Genomic DNA, 22,194 nt, shown 5'->3' on the forward strand with positions numbered 1-22,194 from the left:
CATGCTTGTGCTCAAACACATGTGCTTTTATTAGAACTTTTCTTTGCATGTATTTGATTTGATGTGTCTTAAATCTACCTCGAGGACATAAAGTCAACACCCCACAGACAAAGTTGTCACCGTTGATGTTCACGCTGCATCTGCAGCTCATCTGCCACCCTCACACACACACACACACACACACACACTCGCATGCACACACATATGCACCGCACACTACACACATATGCACAGGGGGGCATAAAAACACAGGCTCCACAGTGCCCACCCCCATTCCCAGCCCTTCTTTCCCTGGGACTCCCTCCTCTGCTACCACCCAGCCCCCCCTCTTGAATTCACTGGCACTTCCAGAAAGCTCCGAGGCGCCAGCGGAGCGGGGCTCATCTCTTGGGAACAATAAAGCCAGATCTTCATAAAAACTTCAAAAAGGCCTCGCCAAGTGTTTTATAGGTGCTTTAAAGGTTTATGGGCCCTGGGGAGGGAGGGAAAGAGAGAGGGAGAGAGAGAAATGAGTGATGCAGTAGTGGCAGGCTTCACTTTTCCCACCCACTGCACACACACACATATACAGAAACACACACATGCCAGCGTCCACATACATGTACGCCGCTGCTAATCCGCCAGTAAGTGCCAGGCTGAAATCGGCTGGTGGTAGGAAGGGTGGGGCGGTGGGATGAGAGGGGTTGGGGAAAGGGAGGGAAACAGGTGATCGGTCGGTGCAGAGTAGAAGAAGAGGAGAGGGATGTCACTGCGGCGTCAGTAGAGAGCTGTCAAAGCTGTTGCTGCTGATGTTTGGTTGAACAGTGCATTGTCAAATTCCTTGAAAACATGTCTGCATCCAGGGTCACATGTTTAGGCATCCATCTATACAGGAAAGCTGCACATGTTGGGTGAGCGTGCCCATTTATGATGCATGTAAAATGAGCTACAATGTATGTATGTGTGTGTGTTTGTGAGGTTATCTGGCCAAGGTGTGGACCCACCCTCTGGCCCATAATCCTAAACAACCTCACCAAGGGTCAAGTTGAAGCTCATGGAGGTAGGGAGCTCCAGGAAACAAAGTGGAGCACAGGCTCATGTGCAACCAGCAGTTTAGAGTTTTCCTGCTCCAGTACGTAAGCTTAACAGCCTCTGAATCCTGCCTCACTGCCAGAAGGAGGTGCTGACAAAATCAGATGATCCTCCAAGATGCACAACTTGACTTTGTTGCTGCACATATTTTGATGAGTCACGAGCCGCTGCGCCTGCACACTCCACTTTGAATCTCTTTTATGAGCATGAATGGCCACTATTCAGGGTGTTTTGGGAATGTTTTCTTTGTAGGTATTCAGATATATGCCAGGGTTTATATTTAGCTCGGGTCCTCCTGGAGTCAGAAGGTTTAAAATTAGGAGGTGTCAGAATTCCAGTACAATTCTTAAGTTACTGTCAATAAACGGTAAAGGGCTGCTCTTAAAGGCGCAGTGTGTTGGCAAGGATGCACCGTGGCATGATTTGTGTGTGATAAGCTGCTTGGGAAAGTGTGTGCGACTTTGTCTTGATGTAGTACAAAAGTGTAAATCCTCTGTGTGGTATACATGTGCATTTGCACATCTAAATATCAAGATTCCTGAGTGCCCGTGTGCACCGATGTGTGTTTGTGTGTCCATCTGCATATTAGTGTTTGTAGGATCTGTTGACAGGGAAGCATGCAGCATTTTATTTGCTCAAGGGCTGAAAAAACACATGGCGCTAGCGAGGCAGTGCTGTGATATGAGCCTGCTGAAAGCAACCTGGCCTGCCAGGATTCAACCCTGGGATCACGACTCGACTAAACATCTAAACATCAGAGCTGTGCAACATAAATCTTTCATTAATGCCTATGCAAAAACGCAAAGGTTTCTTGGTTCCATTGCTTTTAATTTAATAAAATATTGCTTAAATATGTAAGTAAGCACGCTGTGACATGAATCACTGTTTTATTTATAAAGTGTTTGTTTTTTTAACATTTCATTTTAAAGTTAAGCAGACCTACTGAAAATACCAGAAATGTCTTAAAGTGGTACTTGTTTAGACGTGTTCTCAATACTTTCTGAAATGTATTAATGCCAACAGTAAGGACAATACACCTAGCAACAGAGTCCTGGTTGAGTACCAGCTAGATGGCTGCTCAAAAAAATTAAGGGAACACTTAATCATCACAAGATAACACCGCGTCAGTTAAGCTTCAGAGATATCAGTCTGTTCATTTAGGAAGCACCAGCGAGAAGGTTTGCTGTGTCTGGACTTGACTTGGAGATAATTAGCCCTTCCTAAGTCCTGCCCCTTTTTGGAACATGGCTGAACCTCGGTGAACTTTCAGCTTTCCTTTTATACTTAGATAAGCTATGTGCTAGGCGTCTCTGTGCTGAAAAGAAAACCATATCTTGAAGATGGTAAAAAAGATGTGGCTGGGGAACTCTTAGGACCTGTTTATATGGTTCCGTATATTTCTGAAAACGGGTATTTATCTTTGCGTTTGCACCTATCATTTACACGGAACTGGCGTTTTTCTCGATGAAAACGGAGATTTTCAAAAACGGCCTTCAATGTGAAAGTTTTTAAAAATATCCATTTCTGTGGAGACGTGTAAACAGGATAGACGGAGATTTTGGAAAACGATGACTTTGCAACCCACTTCGCGCATGCCCATTAGGCGCCCAGGAACCACAACGACAATGGCGGATATATGCCGGGTTATTTACGTTTTGTTTGCACTTTTGGGACTACTTATGAGCTTACAAATGAACTTAGCACTGCTGCATCAACTTCACCGCTACATCTGCGAAAAAAGACATCTGGTGTGGCAAATATTAGTAAGTGCATAGCAGCTAACTATGCTACATAAGGTTAAAATGTAGTTTATCATTGTTTCTATCACTAGCTCCAAGAGGAAAACAAATCACTGTGCATGCGCAGAACGTTCTTCTATGGTGTTTGACATATGGCGTATCACCACCTACTGGCCTGGCATGCTAATTGCAGCAAAAAGCTGCCGTTTTTGCGTTTTCACAACTGATCGTGTAAACCCCCCCCCAAAATTTATACGGGATAAATAAAAATCTGTTTTTATTTGTATCGGTATCTGTGTAAACAAGGCCTTACAATCTCCACAGACTCATTAAATTTTATAAACACTGATAAACACAGCAGCAGCAAACTATGCAAAACCGGCATCTCCGTGTTTATTTTTGTCAAGCTTGTCCGACTTAGCAACAGTAACTAAAGGGGGTGGGGATTAGGATTGTCCAATTACAGGTGTCTATTTGTTTCCCGTACTGAGCTTTGTGGGTGCAGGTTTGCAAAACTGGACCAGTGCAGGACTCTGCTTGGGAAGCTCTTGATGTAAAAGAACGCTAACATTGGGTTCAATATCTCACTCTGCTACAGTGACATACAGGTGCGCTCCTGGACACTGTGACATCACTGCAGGGTGTGGTCACAGGTCACTTCTGGACACAGTCACACTCCTGCTGGGTTTGGTCAGAGATGAAACTTTCAAAATAAAGTGTTCTGTCAGTGTGGATGGAGGCCTTAGAGGTTAATGTAAGGGTTTGTTCTTACAAAAATATTTAATTCAACTGATAATGGGCCAAAGCCAATTTGCAACAAATATGCATGTAGCAGGGTTTGATGTTTACTTTCTGGTTCTTCTATTAGTGCAGCAGAATGACCATTTTCGTTCTCTTCAAGCAGAAAGGGACAGTAATAGTGTGCCTCTTAATTGCTCTGTTAATTCAACCATGGATAAATAGTAATGCTTACAGCTTATAATTCATGAGAGAACAACACTGAGTTTCTCCACTAAAAAAGAGGCATTTAGATCTTATTTTAGTGTAGTTGCACAAACATGCTCATCTTTACAGTGCTGCATTGAGATCCTAAAGCTGATGTAATGCACATCACCCTGAAACTGGTGGAGGGGGATGTCATTATGTCAAGTATTTTCCTAATGCTAAGCCTAAACTCTATTCAAACCTGTTACAAAAAAACACACTGGATCAACAGAGGCAATAGTAACATCATTGTTCATCCCTGGCGAGTGCACGCTGCAGGCTTCATGTGGCCGTGCCCACTACTTACACTGTGAGATTCTGTCTGCAGCTGCCCACCATTCAGTTTTCATCAGCCGGGTGGCAAACGCTGATGAGGTCATTGCAATATGGCATCTGTAGGAACAAGTGCCCTGTATTTGTCATTGACTCTCATTCATATCAGATGAAGGAACAGCTCTTGGGAGTGCATCATACATGTGGATGAAACTCCAAACTAAAAGAATAAGCCCCACAGAAAATCTGATCTGCACACACGTGAAATATAAGCTTGTTATGCCTCTTATGGCTGATGAGGTGAGCCAAAACATATCATGGCATCATAGTGGAATTTCAGCTCTCGAATGAAGACAGTGTTGGGCAGTTGATGTGTAAATTACTCTATCTCTCAAACAGGAAGTGTAAAAAGGTCAGTATGACGTTTTTTCTCAGTGGGACTCACATGATGGTTAGAGACTTCCTCCACTCGTGTGTTGCGATCCCTTAAAAGAGAAGAAACCCTCATAAACAACCGAGGCTTTTATTTTGTAATATTCATTTATTGTTCAATAAAAATAGATTTTAAAAAAGTGACGTGATGTCTCCTTCATGACTTCCCCTGATGGATCTGCCAACAGCTCCTTGTAAACATGGGGCTTTACTATATTTTTCAACTGGAAAGGGAATTCAAAACCACCCTCTTCCCCCTTTAGCATAATCTTAAGACAGACTCCTGCCTATAACTTCACTGACCTTTGACCTCAGTAGTGATGACAGCCCCACATTCACCTACTTTCACATTTCGGGCAGATACAGTACATTCAATCCCTGGTCTTTGTTCATCTATGTACATGGTTCGGTTTCTTTGTTGTATTTTTTTTGTTTTTGCAGTTGGCCCTCGTAAAAACAGCTTTTAACAACGTGTATAAAGAAGACATCTAAGCGCTAACACAACAGTTCAAGCCATTAGTGAAACCAATTACAACTTATAACATCTTAAGACATCTTTATACAGTAGTTACACGTAAACACATCTTTGAAAGTGTAAGGAAACTAAACTCTGTAAACACTTTGAGAGACGCCACCGTTAACTCCCCCCCTGCGACAGGTTCCACAACATCCTGTGAACCTGGAATGCTACAGTGCTACCCATCAGACTCCCCTGACTCTTTTGGACCTTTCTGGTGCTACATTTGGAGATGCTGCAGGTAATTTTAACAGTATGACATTGCTGAGCTTGTGCTGATGCTTTACAGCCAGAAAAAGTAGTTATCATATGCTGAAAAACAATTGATAGGGAAAAAAAAACAAAACACAACAGCCTGCAGTTTGACATGTGGAGCAATATGTGGAGTTTCACAGACTGTACTGTGTGAACAGAGAAATTGAATTTTGGCATAGGTTCCCAAAAATTACCTCATAAGGATGGTTTAGATTGTTAAGAGGCCTTATTTGTTGTGTAGTTAGAATTAATGTGGTTCATCCCAAAAGTACCTGCATCAGTGTGATGGTGATTGAGGTAATCCACAGATTAGAGACTCTCTACTGAACGCTACGACTTGCAAGGCAAGGGTCCCACAACCCATCAGGGTAGACAAACTACTGTAGCACTACTGCTCTTGACCTAGGCCCATTCCTATGTCTACCCCTTAAATCTTCCACTTGGTAATGAGTGCCCTCATTTGCGAGATAACCCTTGATGAGGGAAGTGAGAAATATTAGGGTAGAGATCTTTCCCTAAGAAATGGGACACCACTTCATGCGTCATCATGCGTAGTAGCAACGCAAGATACCGGTAGTCATTCAGGTTTGAAAATGCCGGCTCCAGCGCTTGTGTTGTGGCGTGTGCTATGTTTATTCTTCTCCATCTGATGAATCAACGGAGAAGAAATGCTGACAACAGGAGGTGCCTACGATGTCTTCTAGTTCTGATCGATTTTGTTCGGGTAAGTTGATTTGTTTAAATATTTTGATGCTGTGTTCAACTGAGTTGCTGATGAGTTTACGCTAGTCCAACCATCTGTTGTTTGTATAGCCTACATTCCGATCGTACAGTAACAAATTGTTTTCCAAAACTTGCTGAAGTTGCTGACTTCGCAAGGTGTTCTGGGAAATTTCATCTTCCACTCTCTTGGAATCTATGGCGGGTTTTAAGTGTTGGAAACCACTTCCACTACCTCAATTCTGTTTTGGGACACCACTAGCCTAAACGTGACTGCGCATTACCAAGTGCAAGTGGGTATTTCTAGGGGAAGTGTGGGTATTGGGACAGGCCCCTAATGTGCTAGCATGTTTACTGTGGACTAACCACAGTGTTATCTAATAGACCACAATGAAGCCCCTTTTCACCAAATTAGCTCTGGTTCTGTTCAGGATTCATGGGACCTTGGTGCTATCTAGCGAACCAGTTTCCACCAGTTTTGAGCCGAACCATATTGACTTGGGCTGCTTTCAGACCTAGAGTTGTCTTGCTTTGGTCTGAATCAGGGACTAATTTTGTTGCAAAGTTGCATAATTGCCGAGAGTTGGTTCGTGTTCTCATGGCAGCATTTACAAGCAGACTAGATGAAATGCCTTGTGCGAGAAAGCTGCTCTTAATTGGTCAGAATTTCCATGTGGGAAAAATCCAGGAAGTAAACAAAATGTTGAAGAAGAGTACACTTGCAAGATAAATGTGACACTTTCTAATGTCACAATGGAGGGACAACTACGCAGGCTGATTTTAGTGCTTGTCATCGTGGACTATATTGCTGCTGAATGTGCATATTAAGGCAGTACAGGAGGAGGCGCACATTAATAATCCTCCAGGACTGTAACATGCTCATGCTTGTTTAACCCAAATAATGTGTAATGCGACTGCAGGTGGTTTGGATCAAGGTTGGAACACGTTCTCACCACAAAAGAACCACACGAGAGTTCGTTTGTAACCTCCTCCACCTCTTCAAGAAGGTCTCGGTCCAGTTGTTTTGGTGTGCCCAAATGAACCGCACTTAGGGGATAAACAAACTTGAATTTGACTGAACGGAACCAAACAGGGCAGATGTGAAAGCACCCTTAGATACTTCTGGGTCACTTCCAAAGCAATAAAGATGATTTGACTGCAGCCATAATGTCATATTTTTGAAGGAGGTGGTTTGCTACAAGTGTGTAGATTTTATATTTGACATTTTGCCTTTACTATTCTCCATCTGTCACACAAATTGCAGGTCAAAGTGGTTTGTTTGGGGCTAAAATATATATTTTATCCATCTTATAGTTAAGTTCTTTCATATATAACTTAATTTTAGCAGTTCAGAAGACAGTCTGGTTTATACAATATGTTACTTTGCTGGCAAACAATGGGCCTCTTAACAACTTAAGTCATCCTTCTCACACTGGAATCCCTTTGGGAGACCCTGCTCTAGACTGGCGGGCACCATTTTCTGATCCATCTGGGAATACCACTGAACCAAACACAACAAAACACTGAACTGGTTAACTTTTAGCACAGCATGAACTACAGTACTTGAGATGTACTCGGCACAATTCTGGAAGGTTTACATGCTTTTCCCCAACTATCAGAGAAACAAAGAGTCAAGTATTGCTTGTGTTTTCTCTGATGTGAAAATCCAAATTGGCTGGTTTCATTTTGTTTCCTCACAAGATGAGTATTTGTTAGCTACACTACGACTGAGACTACTATACAGAGAATGTGTTGCTGCAAAAGGGAGGAAAAGAGCACCAGAGAGCCAGTGCCAGGTTGTGAAAGATGCAGCCTCCACCCTCCTCCTCCTCCTCCTCGCCCTCTCTCGCTCTCACTCACTATCAAGCTCTCTCTCCCTTGCTTGGCTGCTTTGCTACCAGACAGCACAGTGGCCAAGAGCAGTTGAGTGACAGGCTGACGGGCCAAATCGTCGGGCCGATTGCGTCCCCAAGCGGAGACGCCAGCCCCCCTCTGTACTCCTCTCTTCCTTCCTGCCCTCTGGGCCGGCTCCAGAGCCCACATCCTGGGAACATGGGGCCGGGCGGCTGCAGCCGACAGCTCTTTGGGAATGACACAATGAGAGAGTTCATAGGAAAAGCCGTGTCCGCGTGTGGCTGGGGAGGATGATGCCGGCCATGTCGTTTTGGCAATGTGCGCGGCCCGATGTGCCGGCGTCAATCATGCCAGAAGTCAAATTGACGCTCCATTAATCTTGCTCTGCATCACAATCTTTTTCACAAATGATTTCTGACAGCACAAAACTGTGTTCTCTTTGTTCCATTTTGTTATTGTTCATTTGGTGTCCACATGAGGGTCTCTGATGTTCATAAAAAAGAAAGGTCCTACGTATGGGAGAACACATTTCATGGAAACAGAAGCTTTTCAGATAACAAGAACACAGCAGAAAATATGACATGTCGTAGCTGCAGTTGTGGACGCTAACACCACAGTGAGAGAGAAAACAGTGTAGAGTTTAGGAGCCTGTTTGTACAAATGTAACAGTTCCTTCATTTCCATACACATTTTTCCAAGGATACTCCACTGCACATGGCATGAGCTCTGAATTGTTTTCTTGATTTCGTTCTCTCTCCTGGAAGCGTCACACTGTGGTGGCCCGGCTGTGTTTGAGCGCTAGTGGTGAATACTCCTTAATGCGAACGCACAGTTTGCCCCTCAGCCAAGGGTTTTGGAGCTCCAGGGGACAGAAATCATCCTGAAGCCACTTTTCTCTATTGTCCACCACCAGCACAAGGCCAAAGTGCTTCAGCTGCTCAGGACTGTAGTACACACACTGCTCCTGTTCACCTCCGCTGCCATTGAGCATGCGCCGCGACACAACGTTCATCTCTTGCACAACTAGCTGGACCATCTCCTGTGCTGACGTTCCTGGTGTTACACAAAGCTGAAACACAGGAGGAAAGGTGTCACAAACACAACAACAGTTTAAAGGTGAAATGCTTCAACATGTCAAGACATACCTTAACACTGGTCTCCTTTGGCAGGCCTGTGCGATACTGCGGGTACACTCTGAGTGTGGCGTGACAGCCTTTCCTGAGGGCAGCAGGGGATGGTGAGGATAGTCTCTGTGTGCCGCTGTCCTCTGATAAGGTACGTGCTGGTGGAAGATGCGGTAGGCAGCGCTCAGCCGAGCAACAGCGGTCCACCGACGAGGGTCTGTGCCATCTCCGCTGTGGTGAGGTGGAGGGCGAGAGGCAAGTTGTGTGGTAGGAGTAAGGCTGGTGGGCTGAGGTGGCGGAGGGGAACTCAAGGCTGCTGGTTCTCACACAGAAGGCCTGTCTTTTCTCTGTAATGTGCAACAGCTCGATCTGCCTGCTGGGCAGGATGAAGTCACTGTCAAACAGCTCCGGGACCCCCCTTCGTCTATCCCCTCCACACCGACCTCCTCCACCGCACCGCTCGCTTTCCCTCCCGTGCTGCGGTTCCGAGGCTTGGAGGACATCTGGCGTGGAATCCCTTAGCGCCCCACCTCCGCGTCCACCGCTATTGAGACACATCCCTCCAGAGCTGCTTCCGTCACTACGCAGGAAACCACGAGGCTCCAGTGGCGCATTAGATGAGAGGGGTGAGGGGGGCAAGAGGTCCAGCTCGCGAGGACTCTGGGCACGACTGGAGTCATAGTCGCTGTCAGTGGTGAGGAAGACCTCAGAGGAGCCTTCCTCATCTGACAGTCCAGCAAAATCTGAAGAACGTGAGAAAAAATACTTACTGATGGTGTGTAATTATAGCAAAACACTATCAAACTCCTGCATGTTAAAGGAATAGTTTGGATCTTTTGAAGTAGGGTTGAATGAGGCATTTATCCAGAGTCAGTGTAGTACATACAGTAGATGTCAATCGGCATGCCCTCAGTTTGGAGAAGCAGACAGGAGTACAGACACAGAAGCTAAGCAACGTACTGCTATGGAGGGGTCAGCTACAAAATTCAATTTAAAAAAATCAATATCATGTAGGAGCTCCAAACTGGGAGTGTGCTGATCGCCATCTTCTGTAGGTAATACACTGACTATGGATAGGTCCCTCCCACTTCAGGAAATCCAAACTATCCCTTTATGTAATTTTTGTGGCATATGAAATCCCGTATATAGCCACAGTATCCGACATGTTTCTGTTCTAAGAGTTGATTCTGACCTGAGTGCTTGCGGCAGGGTTCTGGTGAAGGTATGGGGGAGGGCATGAAATCTGGCTGAGAGGAGGTGGAGGGAGGCTTGTCCGGCAACGTTTCCTTGGAGAAGTCAATTATCCAGCTTATAGATATGCCTCCTGTTGGCTGCTTGTAGCGGGCATACTGTAAGGCGTCCATGATCCACCTCGCATCACGCCAAACCTCCTCCATTTGCTGTCGTACAGTCAACAAGATATATTGTATTACTGGATCCATCTGAATCCATCTACCATGCAAATACTAGTTCAACAGTATATACAATCCAAACATTTAATGTATGTTCCAGCTGTGTTACCTGCATGTGTTCCTGGACTTGCTGGTGTTTCTTCTTAGCAGCAAGGAGCTCGGCCTCAGAGAAGGCCTCCCTCAGCGCCTGCTGGGACATGAGGGACTCCAGCTCCAGCAAAGCCGATACTCTGCAGTACTGGCCAATGAAACTGGGGCAATAAGCATTAAAGTGGACTGTGGGGAAAAGGGAATCCAACAAGAAAAAAAAAAGGAAATGTAAAACACTGTGCCATTAAATACAAGAACATATACTGTAAATTTGGACACGGCAGTTGGTGTCAAATTTCCCATTTCTGCCAAAATCTTTATATACTGACCTAGCTCAAAGATCTGCAGGGGCAGGGTGAGGAAGCCAGAGCGGGGGGAGTATGGGTTATTCTGACCAGGAGCTGTGCACACTTCATCTGAGGGTGGCAGGAGGAGCAGGAAGGACACTTTCTCCCCAAATTCCACCACCTCCTGGCTGTAGATACGGAAATCCTGCACCTATAGACACACAAAGACAGGTGATGTCAGTGGGCTTTTGAAACCAAAGGAACCTACAGTATATAAGGAAGTCTAACTAACTTAAAGCAGTGACAGAATACTGACATCATGTCCACTTAGAATACTTCACCCACAAAATGACTACTTGTAAATCAATTAGTCCTGCCATGCGCTCCCCAATCAATCAACACGACAAGACAAATTTATTTACAAATGGTCATTTTGTGGGTGAAGTATCCCATTAATATGTATGCAATGCTCTTTTGTTCCAAAATTACAACAATCAAGACCATTTACTTGAACTCTCCTTCTTGTCTTTAATAGATGCACTTATTCTTACGGTTATTTCAGCTCTTATTTGATAAATAGAAGTAAAGACTGAGTTCCTGGATGCACTCAAACCACGGAAGTCACAGTTATGGGGGTATGGATCACAGAACAAGACTGCGAGGCCACCATGAAGTCAATTTTTCACTCATTTAAGTATTTTGAAAGTTGAACAAGAGGCTCCAACTCCAACAGTGGAATGAGAAGTAAGAAATACTGCAACTGCTTGGTTTGCTGTAATTAGGGGTTATTGCATATCACTAATACAGTGTTGGTCTCTTTTGGGGAGCGGGTCAAGAGAAAAACTATCTTACTGTTAAAGTCATAATTGTTGTTTTTAAACTTTTTTTAACATCCGTCCCCTCTGGAAACAAACAAAGTTTCAGTTTGACATTCTGATGACAGTCTAATCTATCGATATATATATTAATGGTCATGTTCATATTCGACTTTTCATGGTGCAGTCGTTGAGCCAGTTGGAACAGTGGGTGGTAAAAGGTTAAAGTCAAACGGACAATGATTGCCATTGTGCTGGAATTCAAACCATGTTCTTTTACAGAAATCATGTAGAATTAGTGGTCTAACCAGAACTGGCTCAATACCCATTGGGATCATTTTGCTTTGAGCTCTTGCTACTGCTTGCCTCTGGAACTTGGCTGGAAATCTTTCGAGGAGTTTCAACTGGTTCCATGATATCAGTCAAAATCAGTCGACATAAAATGCTTTTGCTTTTGGTAAAGAAATGGTTGTAAATTTCACTGAAGGATGGACAAAAATACACTGTTTCAGACTGACTCTGACCTGATTGCCAGGGACATTAATGTGTGCCATCAGGTCCTTGATGGCGCTGCGTAGGTCCTGTAAGAGGCGATGCGGAGCGCTCTGTTCTTCGCGGTCCATTTCCAACGACTCCTCCAGAGAGGTGAGAGCCTGCAGCCACTGCCACTCCTCTCTGAAACCGACACACAAACACAACACAAACTCACAGGGATGCTATAAAGGGAGCATCGGTCCAAGTCGAAGGCATCATTGTCAATGTTTCGTACACTGAGACTTCTACTGTATATTCAGACGTCTGGTAGAAACTCATCAAGAACCAACATACACTTTTCAACCTGGACCCCATTTTGCCATGTTTTTGTGTCTAAGTGACTAATGGGAACAACAGTTTTTGAACTTGGTCCAGTATTGAGTGAGAGAGCAGCTGCCGCCGCCACCCGTGAAACAGATTAAAATGCAATCTTTGGGGCAATGGTGCGTACGTAGTCAATGTACGTCCACTAAAAGTGCTTGTTTCTGTCACTGACAGGCTCAGATTGTTATTATTTATAAGCGTCTGACAAAGAAAAGTAATGTCTTTCTTTACCTTTCACTTAATGTGGTCTGTTTGTTACTGTATTCCTGCCGCAACTCAATTGCTGTGACTTTAGAACAAGACTTCTCCTTGAGCGAGACTTGGTTGATACAATAACAAACTGACCGGATCAGGTCAAAGGTAAAGAAAAATATTTATAATAACAATCTGAGCCTGTCAGTGCCAAAAACAAGCACTTTTTGTGGGCGTACATTGATGGTGGGGTATTACCCCAAAGATTACATTGCAACCCATTTTGCTGCTGGCAGTAGCCGTCTCGCTCAATACTGGACCAGTTTCAAAACTTGTTCTTCCCATTAGTTGTTTAAGCCCTATTCGCACAGGACTAGTATTACCTGGAGACCTCATGTGACTTAGAAATTACACCCCCATGTCTGTGTTTCCTGTGGCGCATTTGTATGGGATAAGCGAGTCCATATTTTACTCATACTGACATTACTGACATCCCCCAGATATCATGTGCACAGTCATTCGCAACTTCACTCTACACAACACAGAAACACTAAACTGCACTAATAGCGATGATGTACAGTGTTGATCTCCGTTTTTTCTTTTTAAATGTGGGTTACACAAACAGAACCGATTCTGCCACACATTGTTACACTATCCATCTCATTCAAGATATCGTCCTTCTGATGGATTTGACATCACTCTTTTTGCAAACGGGTCTCTAAACTGTGTAGCGAGATATGCCCCTTGAACCAAATATGCTCTCAAAACTTTCATTTATAATGGCCAACCCAGCCTTTGTAATTCTCGCTAAGGGAAGAAGCAGAAAAGAGGCGCAGAGGAAACCAAAAACCATAATAATATTAGCACACGACCTCTGTATTTGGCAAAATGTGGTAGGTCATTTGCTGTGGAATCTTTACTTGACAAATTACAGACTGCGGCACGGTGATGCAGTGGTTAGAATTGTCTCCTCACAGCAAGAGGATTCCTGGTTTGAACCTGGGGTTGGGGGATTCAAATTCTGGGGTGGGGGAGCCCCTCTGTGCGGAGTTTGCATGTTCTCCCCGTGTACTCCAGCTTCCTCCCACAGTGCAAAGACATGCAGATTAATTGGTGACTCTAAATTGTCCGTAGGTGTGAATGTGAGTGTGAATGGTTGTTTGTCTCTATGTGTCAGCCCTGTGATAGTCTGGAGACCTGTCCAGGGTGTACCCTGCCTCTTGCCCAATGTCAGCTGGGACAGGCTCCAGCCCCCCAGTGACCCCCAACAGAAAATGAATGAATGAATGAATGAAATTACTGATGTGGCAGATTCCAATGGAATTAAGATCACAGACAATTCTGCAAATATTACAAATCACATGAAAAGTTTCCCTTTAAGTTGTACATGATCCCCACCTGGACACGTTGCTATTGTCCCGAATTTTGGTGTGACAGAGGACATTGGGGAGTTTCTGGGGCACCAGCGCTCTGATCTGCTCCACTGATGTACACAGCTTCAGGTAGCCCAGGTATAAACCTGGAGATAACATCTTCCTGCTCCGCCTGTGATATGCCAGCTTCTCCTGGGGAACAGCAGGTGGAGAGAGATAAGTAAGAGGTGTGCATGACAGTGTCGACTGGGGTTGATTGCGTGGTGACACTGATTCTAATTTTGTCTCTTTAAGCGACCTCACATTCATCTAAATGATGTTGTTTTCATGTTTTGCTGCTGTTAGTCCCTCAGAGACTTCAGTCTCAAGTCCTTCCAACATGTTTAGAGTGGAAGTCAGCACGGCAAAAAAGCCCATCAGCACATTTTTATGTATTTCATCATACAATTTGTTCATAACTGGCCACAAAACAAATATTTCAGTGAAATGTGGTTTTGCCGAAGGGAGTCTCCACCATTGTTTTGGAACCACAAGGCCAAACCGACTTACACTTGAGACAAAACAGCATTGCAACAATAGTATCAAGTTTACCGGGCTATATAGACAAAATCAACTTGTGGTTCAGTTCCAGATTGTGGTCGCTGTGAACAAAACAGCCACACAGCATTAGTTACAAAACACAAAACAACAACAGTTAGTGAGATTATCATCATCACGTCCACAATGCTGAAATTCAAATGTAGCCTTCCAATATTCACTGCCTGAATGAGCAGCCTTTAAAAACAGAGTGACTGAGATGATTAACATTCATGTTGGGTTGGCATGGATCCAAGATTTGACCTGAAATTTGGTTTTTAATTAATCTGTTGGCAAGCAGATTCAATATGTCTTTACAAAGGAGGTGACAAATGGAAGAAGAGAGTCATGATGATTAATGTTTGTCTAAATAAAGAGTGTCTGCACATGCAGCTCTCATAATTGGAAGCACATTTCAATTTACAGTCCTATTGTTTCAGCCACGGAGCCTCGTGTTTGCTGGTTTTCTGTGAATGAGAGTTGAAAGACATTAGAGCGATACCAATAGATAAACGTTTTCCAGTTTTTTGGAGGCATTTTGTTGTTGACAAAACGCCTTACACTACGCCGTTTCGTTTCGTTAAATCTCCAGTTAACAAAAAATTCGAAGAATGAGCCTGATAAAAACCACAACCACTGTTGACAAACCCTCGTACCATTCCTAACTGCCGTGGAAGCAGCCTGTCTCCAAAACAAAAGCAAAAATAACCCATTTTCCAAAACTGAACTCACAACCAATCCCTGCCCGCCTATTCCTGTGGGACTCACGTGCAGTGTGATGAGAAGCATGTCCAAGGCGGTGGGCTCTTCGGGGGAAGAGATAGACTTGCGTTGGAGTTGGAGTTTGCAAAGCTGCGTCCAGTGAACCCCGTCCAGGTTGGGACAAGCGTTCATGTCCTTCAGGAGCACCAGCAGCGCGTTACCATGCTTGTCTTTGATTGGCTCATAATATACCTGACCAAGGTCCTGGGTTCCCAGCATACCCTGAGGAAGGACATCAGATTTGTTTAGTGCACCGCCACAACTTCCTACACCATAGCCCTGAAAGTTTGTGACACTGAGGGCAATGTGTACTACCTGTAGAAGGGAGACAGCCTGCAGCATCTTGAGGCGTGTCTGCAGTGTGCAGGAACAGGACGACTGGGAAGGGCTGAGACACTGCTGCAGCCAGGGAATCTCTTCCCATAGATAGGATACCTGAAGCATGGATTGAATATACACATGCAAATGTTTAGCATTATCTTATAAATTCCTGTAGTTTTTTATCAGTTATATGATGATTGTATGAATGGGTTTGCATCTACTGTCTGACAAATATATCAAAGTTTGTTGCTGTATGCTTCTTTCTAGCTTTCTGTTTTACTCTCTGTCTGTCTGTCTGTCTGTCTGTCTCTGTACCTTGGTAAACCAGAGGAAGTCCTGCATGAGGGAGCTGGAGTAAGAGTCTTCAACCTCCACAATAGGAATCTGGTCCTCTGGAGTCACCAACACATTATCATCTCTGTAGAGTATGGTTGTCAGGTACAGACCTCTGGAAAGTAACATGGAAAAAGTATACGTTATTGTAGAAAGACTACAGCACTGAGTGGGTGACTATCAAAATGATACAGATTCACACAACTCTTCCTCACAACAACAGACGTTTTGTGCTATCTTGCCTCGGTGTTTGAAGGTGTTTTAATTTGATGGGATTGCATTGACGCTTACACTGGTCTGCACCTTGTTGTGTGTGTGTTCTCAAAGTAAGAAAGTATCAAAATGATTACATTTCATTAGAGATGTGATATTTAAGTCAGTTTTTTGTATTCCTTTTTTGAAATTATCATTGGAAATGATGCATTTTATTGTTCTTTTTGCTGCAGAAACTCGCAATACGAGACAGTGACACTTTTGCTCCCTTGCTTCTCTTCACTGGAGTTACCTCCCTAGGCTGTCACCACCCTCTGCCCACATCTAGAGTTTGGAAATGCAGTTGAAGGGGCTGAACTTTCTGTCTGCACATTGTCACCCTCTCTGTCTGTGTGCGGTCCTCATCTTTCTCCTCGTCATCATCATCCACCTTAATATTACTATCTGACCTTTTGAAATTAAGCTATCTTTGATATGAAATGATTCTGTGCACCCTGTTCCTCTTTTGTTGCGTATATATCTGTCCCGCAGGTTACACCACATTCTCTTCACTGCTTCTTGGTCAATCATCTCTCTAAAGCAGTGGTTACCAACTGGTGGGTCCTGATCCAAAAGTGGGTCCCAGGTCCGTTCTAAATGGACCGCAAGTGACTCACAAACATGTCAAGTTTGTAAAAAACACACTTTATTTTGAAGTACAGTGAATTTCCGGCACAGAGCTTTTATTTTGAAGTGCCGCTCCCTGCTGGTCAGCTACATGATAAAGACAGCAATCTAGCTCTATGACATGGCCAAATGCAAGTATGATGCTGAATGTATTGAACTGTTTGGACCTTGGACAAATGGCTAAGGAGAAATCTGGACCCCTTGGCTGAACCATTTGGGAACCACTGCTCTAAAGGCTCTGTCAGTCAGTGTGCAATGGTGATTGATACAACATAGGGGGATCAGGCTAGTTTTTAACATAACAAATACGGACTTAGTGTGCAACGGCCTTTGGACCCAACAGCTAGTTGCTGCCAAGAAAATCACTACACAGACAGGAGTATACTGTTACGATTCAGTTCAGGGGAGGTGGACCCAAAAGCAGATCAATAGGCAGGTTTGCAGTGTTCAACAGAAAGCAAGCTTTAATGTAGCTGATTCATAATTTTCAAAAAAGACAGGCAACTCAAAAAACCATCTAGGAGCAGAGACAAAATCAAAACTAAAATAAAACAGCTAGGAACAGAAATGAAGACTGGGGATGGATGCAGGAGCAAGCACAAGTAAGCAGACATGAGCGGAGAGACTGACCAAGGACAAAGGAAAATACACAGGTATATACACACAGAAGAATCACAAGGACGAGACACAGCTGGAGAAGGAAGACATGGGCAAAAGGAGTGAAACAGGGATTGTAGCTGACAAGACTGATACAGAACAGGTGTGAAGGGAGGACTCAGGGAACAGGGAAGGACTAACGAGACAGGTGTGGCAGAAAACAGGCCGGAAAACGCACAAAGACAGGAAGTAAAACCACACATGACACATGAGGAGAGAAGCTACAGAATAAAACAGGAAACAGATTAAATATGAGCTAAACAACATGAAACAATGAACACAAACTATTTTTGTATTTGTTCTTCTGTCCAGCACCCAGTATTTATCATTTTTGGATGCATGTGCTGTTTTTTAGTCTTCAGGTTGGTCGAAATGAGCATTTACCTTTTCAAGCTTTTAACAAATTTGCTGGTGGGTTGGAAGAGGTGGCGGAGGCTTTTGGATACTGAGTGCTTCCTCCCTTGTGACGGAGCTTTGCACTGTTCTGTGTGGACAAGACAGAGACAAGAAAAAGACATCCGTTAATTCAATAGTAACAAAATAATTTGAATAAATATTCCGATGCTCTAAAGTCAGGGCACTTGTCAGAAGCTGTGGCCTGACTCTGATTGGCTGTCTGATTTTCTTGCTAACACCAATGAATACCTCTGTCCTGACAAACTCTAGAAACATCTCTTCCAGTGACAGGCCGTTACCTAATTGACAACAAACCTGACACGTCCAACAACACGGTCAGAGTGGAATGTTTTTCGACATTTCATGCGCTCCAGTGGCGCGGCACCATTTGACAGTCATGCTGGCTGCCAACAGCAGACTATGGGCCTTGAGGGAACCACTAGCTCTCCGCTCCCAGAGGGACACTAACTGTGTGTATATGTATGTGTGTGTGTGTTTACCTGCACATACTAAAGCTGCTGGAGCATGGCATGTCTTGAGCTACAGCCATACGAGTGGAGCCAAGGAGTAATTTGTGTGTGTGCGTCTGTATGTGTCTTAACCCTTTGCCACTCACTGACAGGGAGGTCAGTTAAGTCTGTGGGGACATGTTTATTTTTAGTGGGCCTGGAGGGGGTTGGAGGCGAGAGAGGGAGGTGTGTGTATATATGCATGTGTGTGCGTTTGTGTGGGCGCCTGTTGGTGAGATAACGCACCTCCCAACTCATTAGAAACCCTGAGTCCCAAACCCTTCACAGATTCCCTCTCCTCCCCTCCCCAGGTGATCTGACTCCAGCCCCAGGCCACTTAAAGTCAATAAATCCCCCCATTCAGGACCCGAAAAGAACTAATTTTCTCTTCAGGTGGACGAGTCGAGGTGGAGCAACAAGAAAAAACAGCACCCCTCGACCCCTCTCACCTCCCCAAATTTCTCTTTACTCGTGAGTCTGTTCGGCTCTAGTCCTCCTGGCCTCAGTCCCTGTTTGACACTGAGTAAGACAGACAAGTAGGGCTGACTGCTGGGGTGCTTGTGTTAGTCAAGGCCTCTTTCACAGTTTAATTAATAGTGTTTGGACAAGAGGGAGAATGTGGCGTGGGCTATAAGCCGGGCTGCGATGGGGGGTTCGCACATGGACGTGTGCGAGAGCGTCAGAGCTTAAACGGGGAGCATGTACTTGAATATTTGTGTCTGTTTCATGTACATGTGTATCTATGTGTGTGCCTGTCTATCTTTACGTGTGTATATGTATGGACAGTAGACAGGACGACTGGCAGGCTGTGGGGGGTGAAGGGGGAGGTAGCAGTAGTCAGTGTTAATTTATGCCCTCTCCCGACTCCAGCCCGGGACTCGTCTCTTACAGGAATAACAAACATGACCCCGGGACACGCCACCTTGGCTACCGTGCCTGAACTCTCAAGCTCAATCAGTCGCCGTCTGACGACCCAAGAGCCACTCAATACTGACTATTATATTGCGTCTCGCCTTATTGCAAATACAGTCTGGGCCACAGTGGACAATAGTAAGTGGGCGAGTGTGTTCGGGCGTGTGGGTGTGCGAGAAAAAGAGAGACAACTTGCTCAATGCTAAATGCAGTTTGCCGTCATGTAAAGGAGTCAGTGTGGACAGGTTTTGACACTTATGGGACCAGCTTACAGCCTGCAGTGTTTGGGGATATAAACAGCCTGAGTGTGAGAGAGGTTGATCTGCATTTTGTCACAGAGAGAGAGAGAGAGAGAGAGAGAGAGAGAGAGAGAGAGAGAGAGAGGTATTCAGCAGAGGAAGGGCAGAGTCATGGAAAGATGTATAAGGGGGTGGGGGGGTTGTTGAGACAGAGGGGAGGGTATTATTTTTGAGGTGGCATGCCGTCTTAGGGTGTACGGCCCCCGAAGTACTTGTCGTGCTTGAGATTGTAAAGTGTCTGTCAAGGTGAGATGAAACACAGCAATTGGCGAGACGTGTTACACCTGCGAGTTGAACCGTCCATTGCTCATGTTTGTTTACACCCAGAATATTTCTCAAACATGAACTCGACGGTGGCTGAAAATTCAGATGTGTTTGTTTAAAACGTGACGGGCGTAGTGAAAACGACAGAAGCTCAGGTTAATGTCAGAAGCTCATACCACAGCTCAGGGTGCATTTCACCTCAACTTCTGTGACTTTACTTCAACTGATACCACAACTAAAAGCTGATCTGTCAAGTTGTTATTCTACCTAGGAATTTGCTGCATGTAATTTCACAGTTAAACCCAAAGGCAGCTTAAAGCATCTAGTGAGATATAGCGTGTGCTCATATGCAGAGAACATCAAGTCGCTATCACTACCAGGTTTGGGCATTGGGTTTCAGCAGGGGTCAGCTATGCAAACCGTTAAAGCTCTCGTATTACTGTTTGGTCTTTTAGGTAAACACGCCCACCAAATCGATCAAAAAGTTGTTGATACCATGGCAGACACAGTGGCGGTGAGCTTCTTTTATCTGCCCAAGTAGCTGGTCTAGTGCCTCCTTCTGGCCTCTCTGACGTGGAGCGCAGCCATCGATATCCCTCCAGCCTGCAGACAGAGGTGAGAGAGATGATATTAGAAAAGTGGCCATACAGTGCTGTGTCTTTATTCAGAGTCATGGTGCTAAGTTAGGATCTCTAGACAGGTCTCTTAAGTTATATTGTGCATCATGGTACCTACACACTACACTTTTCAAAGTAATCACATTGATGTACTGATCACATTTTACAATGGTGTCATATAATGCGGCACTTTAAACAGGTGATTGGTGACAGGGGGCCACACATTGCAAGACATTTCACAGGGAGGAATCCCTGACAAGTCTGTCTGATCTCCAAACTACATTTAGTCAATGAAATACATGCAAGAAGTGATGTGGGAAAAGTTGCAGGACCATTCATGACACAGGAGTTCTTTCCTCCAAATACAGATTTGTGTAAGAACCTAGGAATTCAAGTTGTTTGTGCACTGATTTGCAGCAAATAAACACAGTTCACACAAAAGGATTTGGTCTCAGAGACAGGTCCAGATATTTAACCTGCATCTCTCAGATTGTTTCTTTGAAAAGTCATACATAGCGATTGTCGCTCACGGGAATGAGCGCTGATTTGCCTCTGAGCTGAGGCTTTTGTCAGTGCTCTACAAAAACTTTTGGTAAGTAGAAAATCAGGGTTAATATTGTGTAGTGTAAACTCACTATTAATGACGGAGAAGCAAAGATGATGACATGCCCCAAGTCTAAAAAGTTCATTAAATGTGTTGCTATTATGTCATAGCTGCAAGATTAACTTTTAGCCATGCCAGTGGCACAGCTCTTTGGTGTCGGTCTGCCGAACCACCACTTTGACCCAGACTGAAATATTTCAAAAACTATTGGTATGAACTGTCATAAAAATGTGTACAAACACTTGTGGTTTTCATGATCCCCTGACTTTTCTTATTGCATCACCATGAGGTTGACAGTTATGTGAAAAATTTGTGTGTGAAATGTCTTTACCGAACAGGAAAGATTTCCACATTCATGGTCCCCTTATGTTGAATTGTAATAACTTTGTTTATCCCTTAACTTTTCATGTGGCGCCATTATCTACCACATATGCTTAAAGACACCTTTAACATGTTTTTAATGTGTTTGCAGAGATGAGCGGACAGATAGTCGTTTTCCATACATGTGTACTGGCTTGGCTTGACTCTGTTTGACTCAGCGCATCAGCCTGCATGGCAGGGATCTGCATCTCCATACAACAGGGCTACCTGCTTGAGGTGCATCTTTAACTAATGATGCACTTGTCTTAAGTCCATGACCTTTAAAAGCAGCACCCTCTTGAACAATGTTTACTTCTGCACTGTACGATAGTTGTTGGTAGCCGGCTAATTATCATCATGGATTTTCAGGCTGTTGTTACAATTTTGCTTGGCATCTACCACTTAATGCTTTAACAAGATGGTAAGATAATAAAATGGATCAAGAAGAGGAAGATCATCCCTGAATGATGATGCTGAATTGTCCCTGAATGATGACGAAGCCCATCTGATGCCACCACAATCAGGAGGCAGTTAGGCGTGCTTTGGCCTGAGTCTAGAGATGGTCTATCTCAGGTGAAACTTGACACAACCTGGGGCGTTTAAACTGTCAACGGAGAGACAAATCAACAAGGCATAGTTTGACCCGGTGCGGCCAAAAGTGCTAACACTGGACGGCCTGCTGTATGTTTGGTTCAGCAACGTAGGTATT

At 44.3% G+C, this 22,194-nt stretch overlaps 1 protein-coding gene across 2 annotated transcripts in view; it reads right to left on the reverse strand.

The window, feature by feature from the left end:
• Positions 1-6,907: 6,907 nt before the first annotated feature.
• The window catches only part of ankfn1b (ankyrin repeat and fibronectin type III domain containing 1b), a 135,193-nt gene continuing 119,906 nt past the window's right edge, over positions 6,908-22,194 (reverse strand). For both annotated transcript variants that reach the window (XM_033610692.2, XM_078163361.1), the window contains 12 exons: positions 20,400-20,507; positions 17,909-18,008; positions 15,971-16,103; positions 15,650-15,769; positions 15,341-15,556; positions 14,022-14,188; positions 12,098-12,248; positions 10,801-10,969; positions 10,491-10,657; positions 10,162-10,369; positions 8,991-9,712; positions 6,908-8,914 (listed from right to left, as the gene is read on the reverse strand). In XM_033610692.2, the coding sequence (XP_033466583.1) occupies positions 8,612-8,914; positions 8,991-9,712; positions 10,162-10,369; positions 10,491-10,657; positions 10,801-10,969; positions 12,098-12,248; positions 14,022-14,188; positions 15,341-15,556; positions 15,650-15,769; positions 15,971-16,103; positions 17,909-18,008; positions 20,400-20,507 (2,564 nt within the window). In that variant the 3' untranslated portion in view covers positions 6,908-8,611. The remainder of the gene's footprint in view (positions 8,915-8,990; positions 9,713-10,161; positions 10,370-10,490; positions 10,658-10,800; positions 10,970-12,097; positions 12,249-14,021; positions 14,189-15,340; positions 15,557-15,649; positions 15,770-15,970; positions 16,104-17,908; positions 18,009-20,399; positions 20,508-22,194) is intronic.

Source organism: Epinephelus lanceolatus, chromosome 21 (assembly GCF_041903045.1).
Source record: "Epinephelus lanceolatus isolate andai-2023 chromosome 21, ASM4190304v1, whole genome shotgun sequence".
NCBI classification, from domain to species: domain Eukaryota; kingdom Metazoa; phylum Chordata; class Actinopteri; order Perciformes; family Serranidae; genus Epinephelus; species Epinephelus lanceolatus.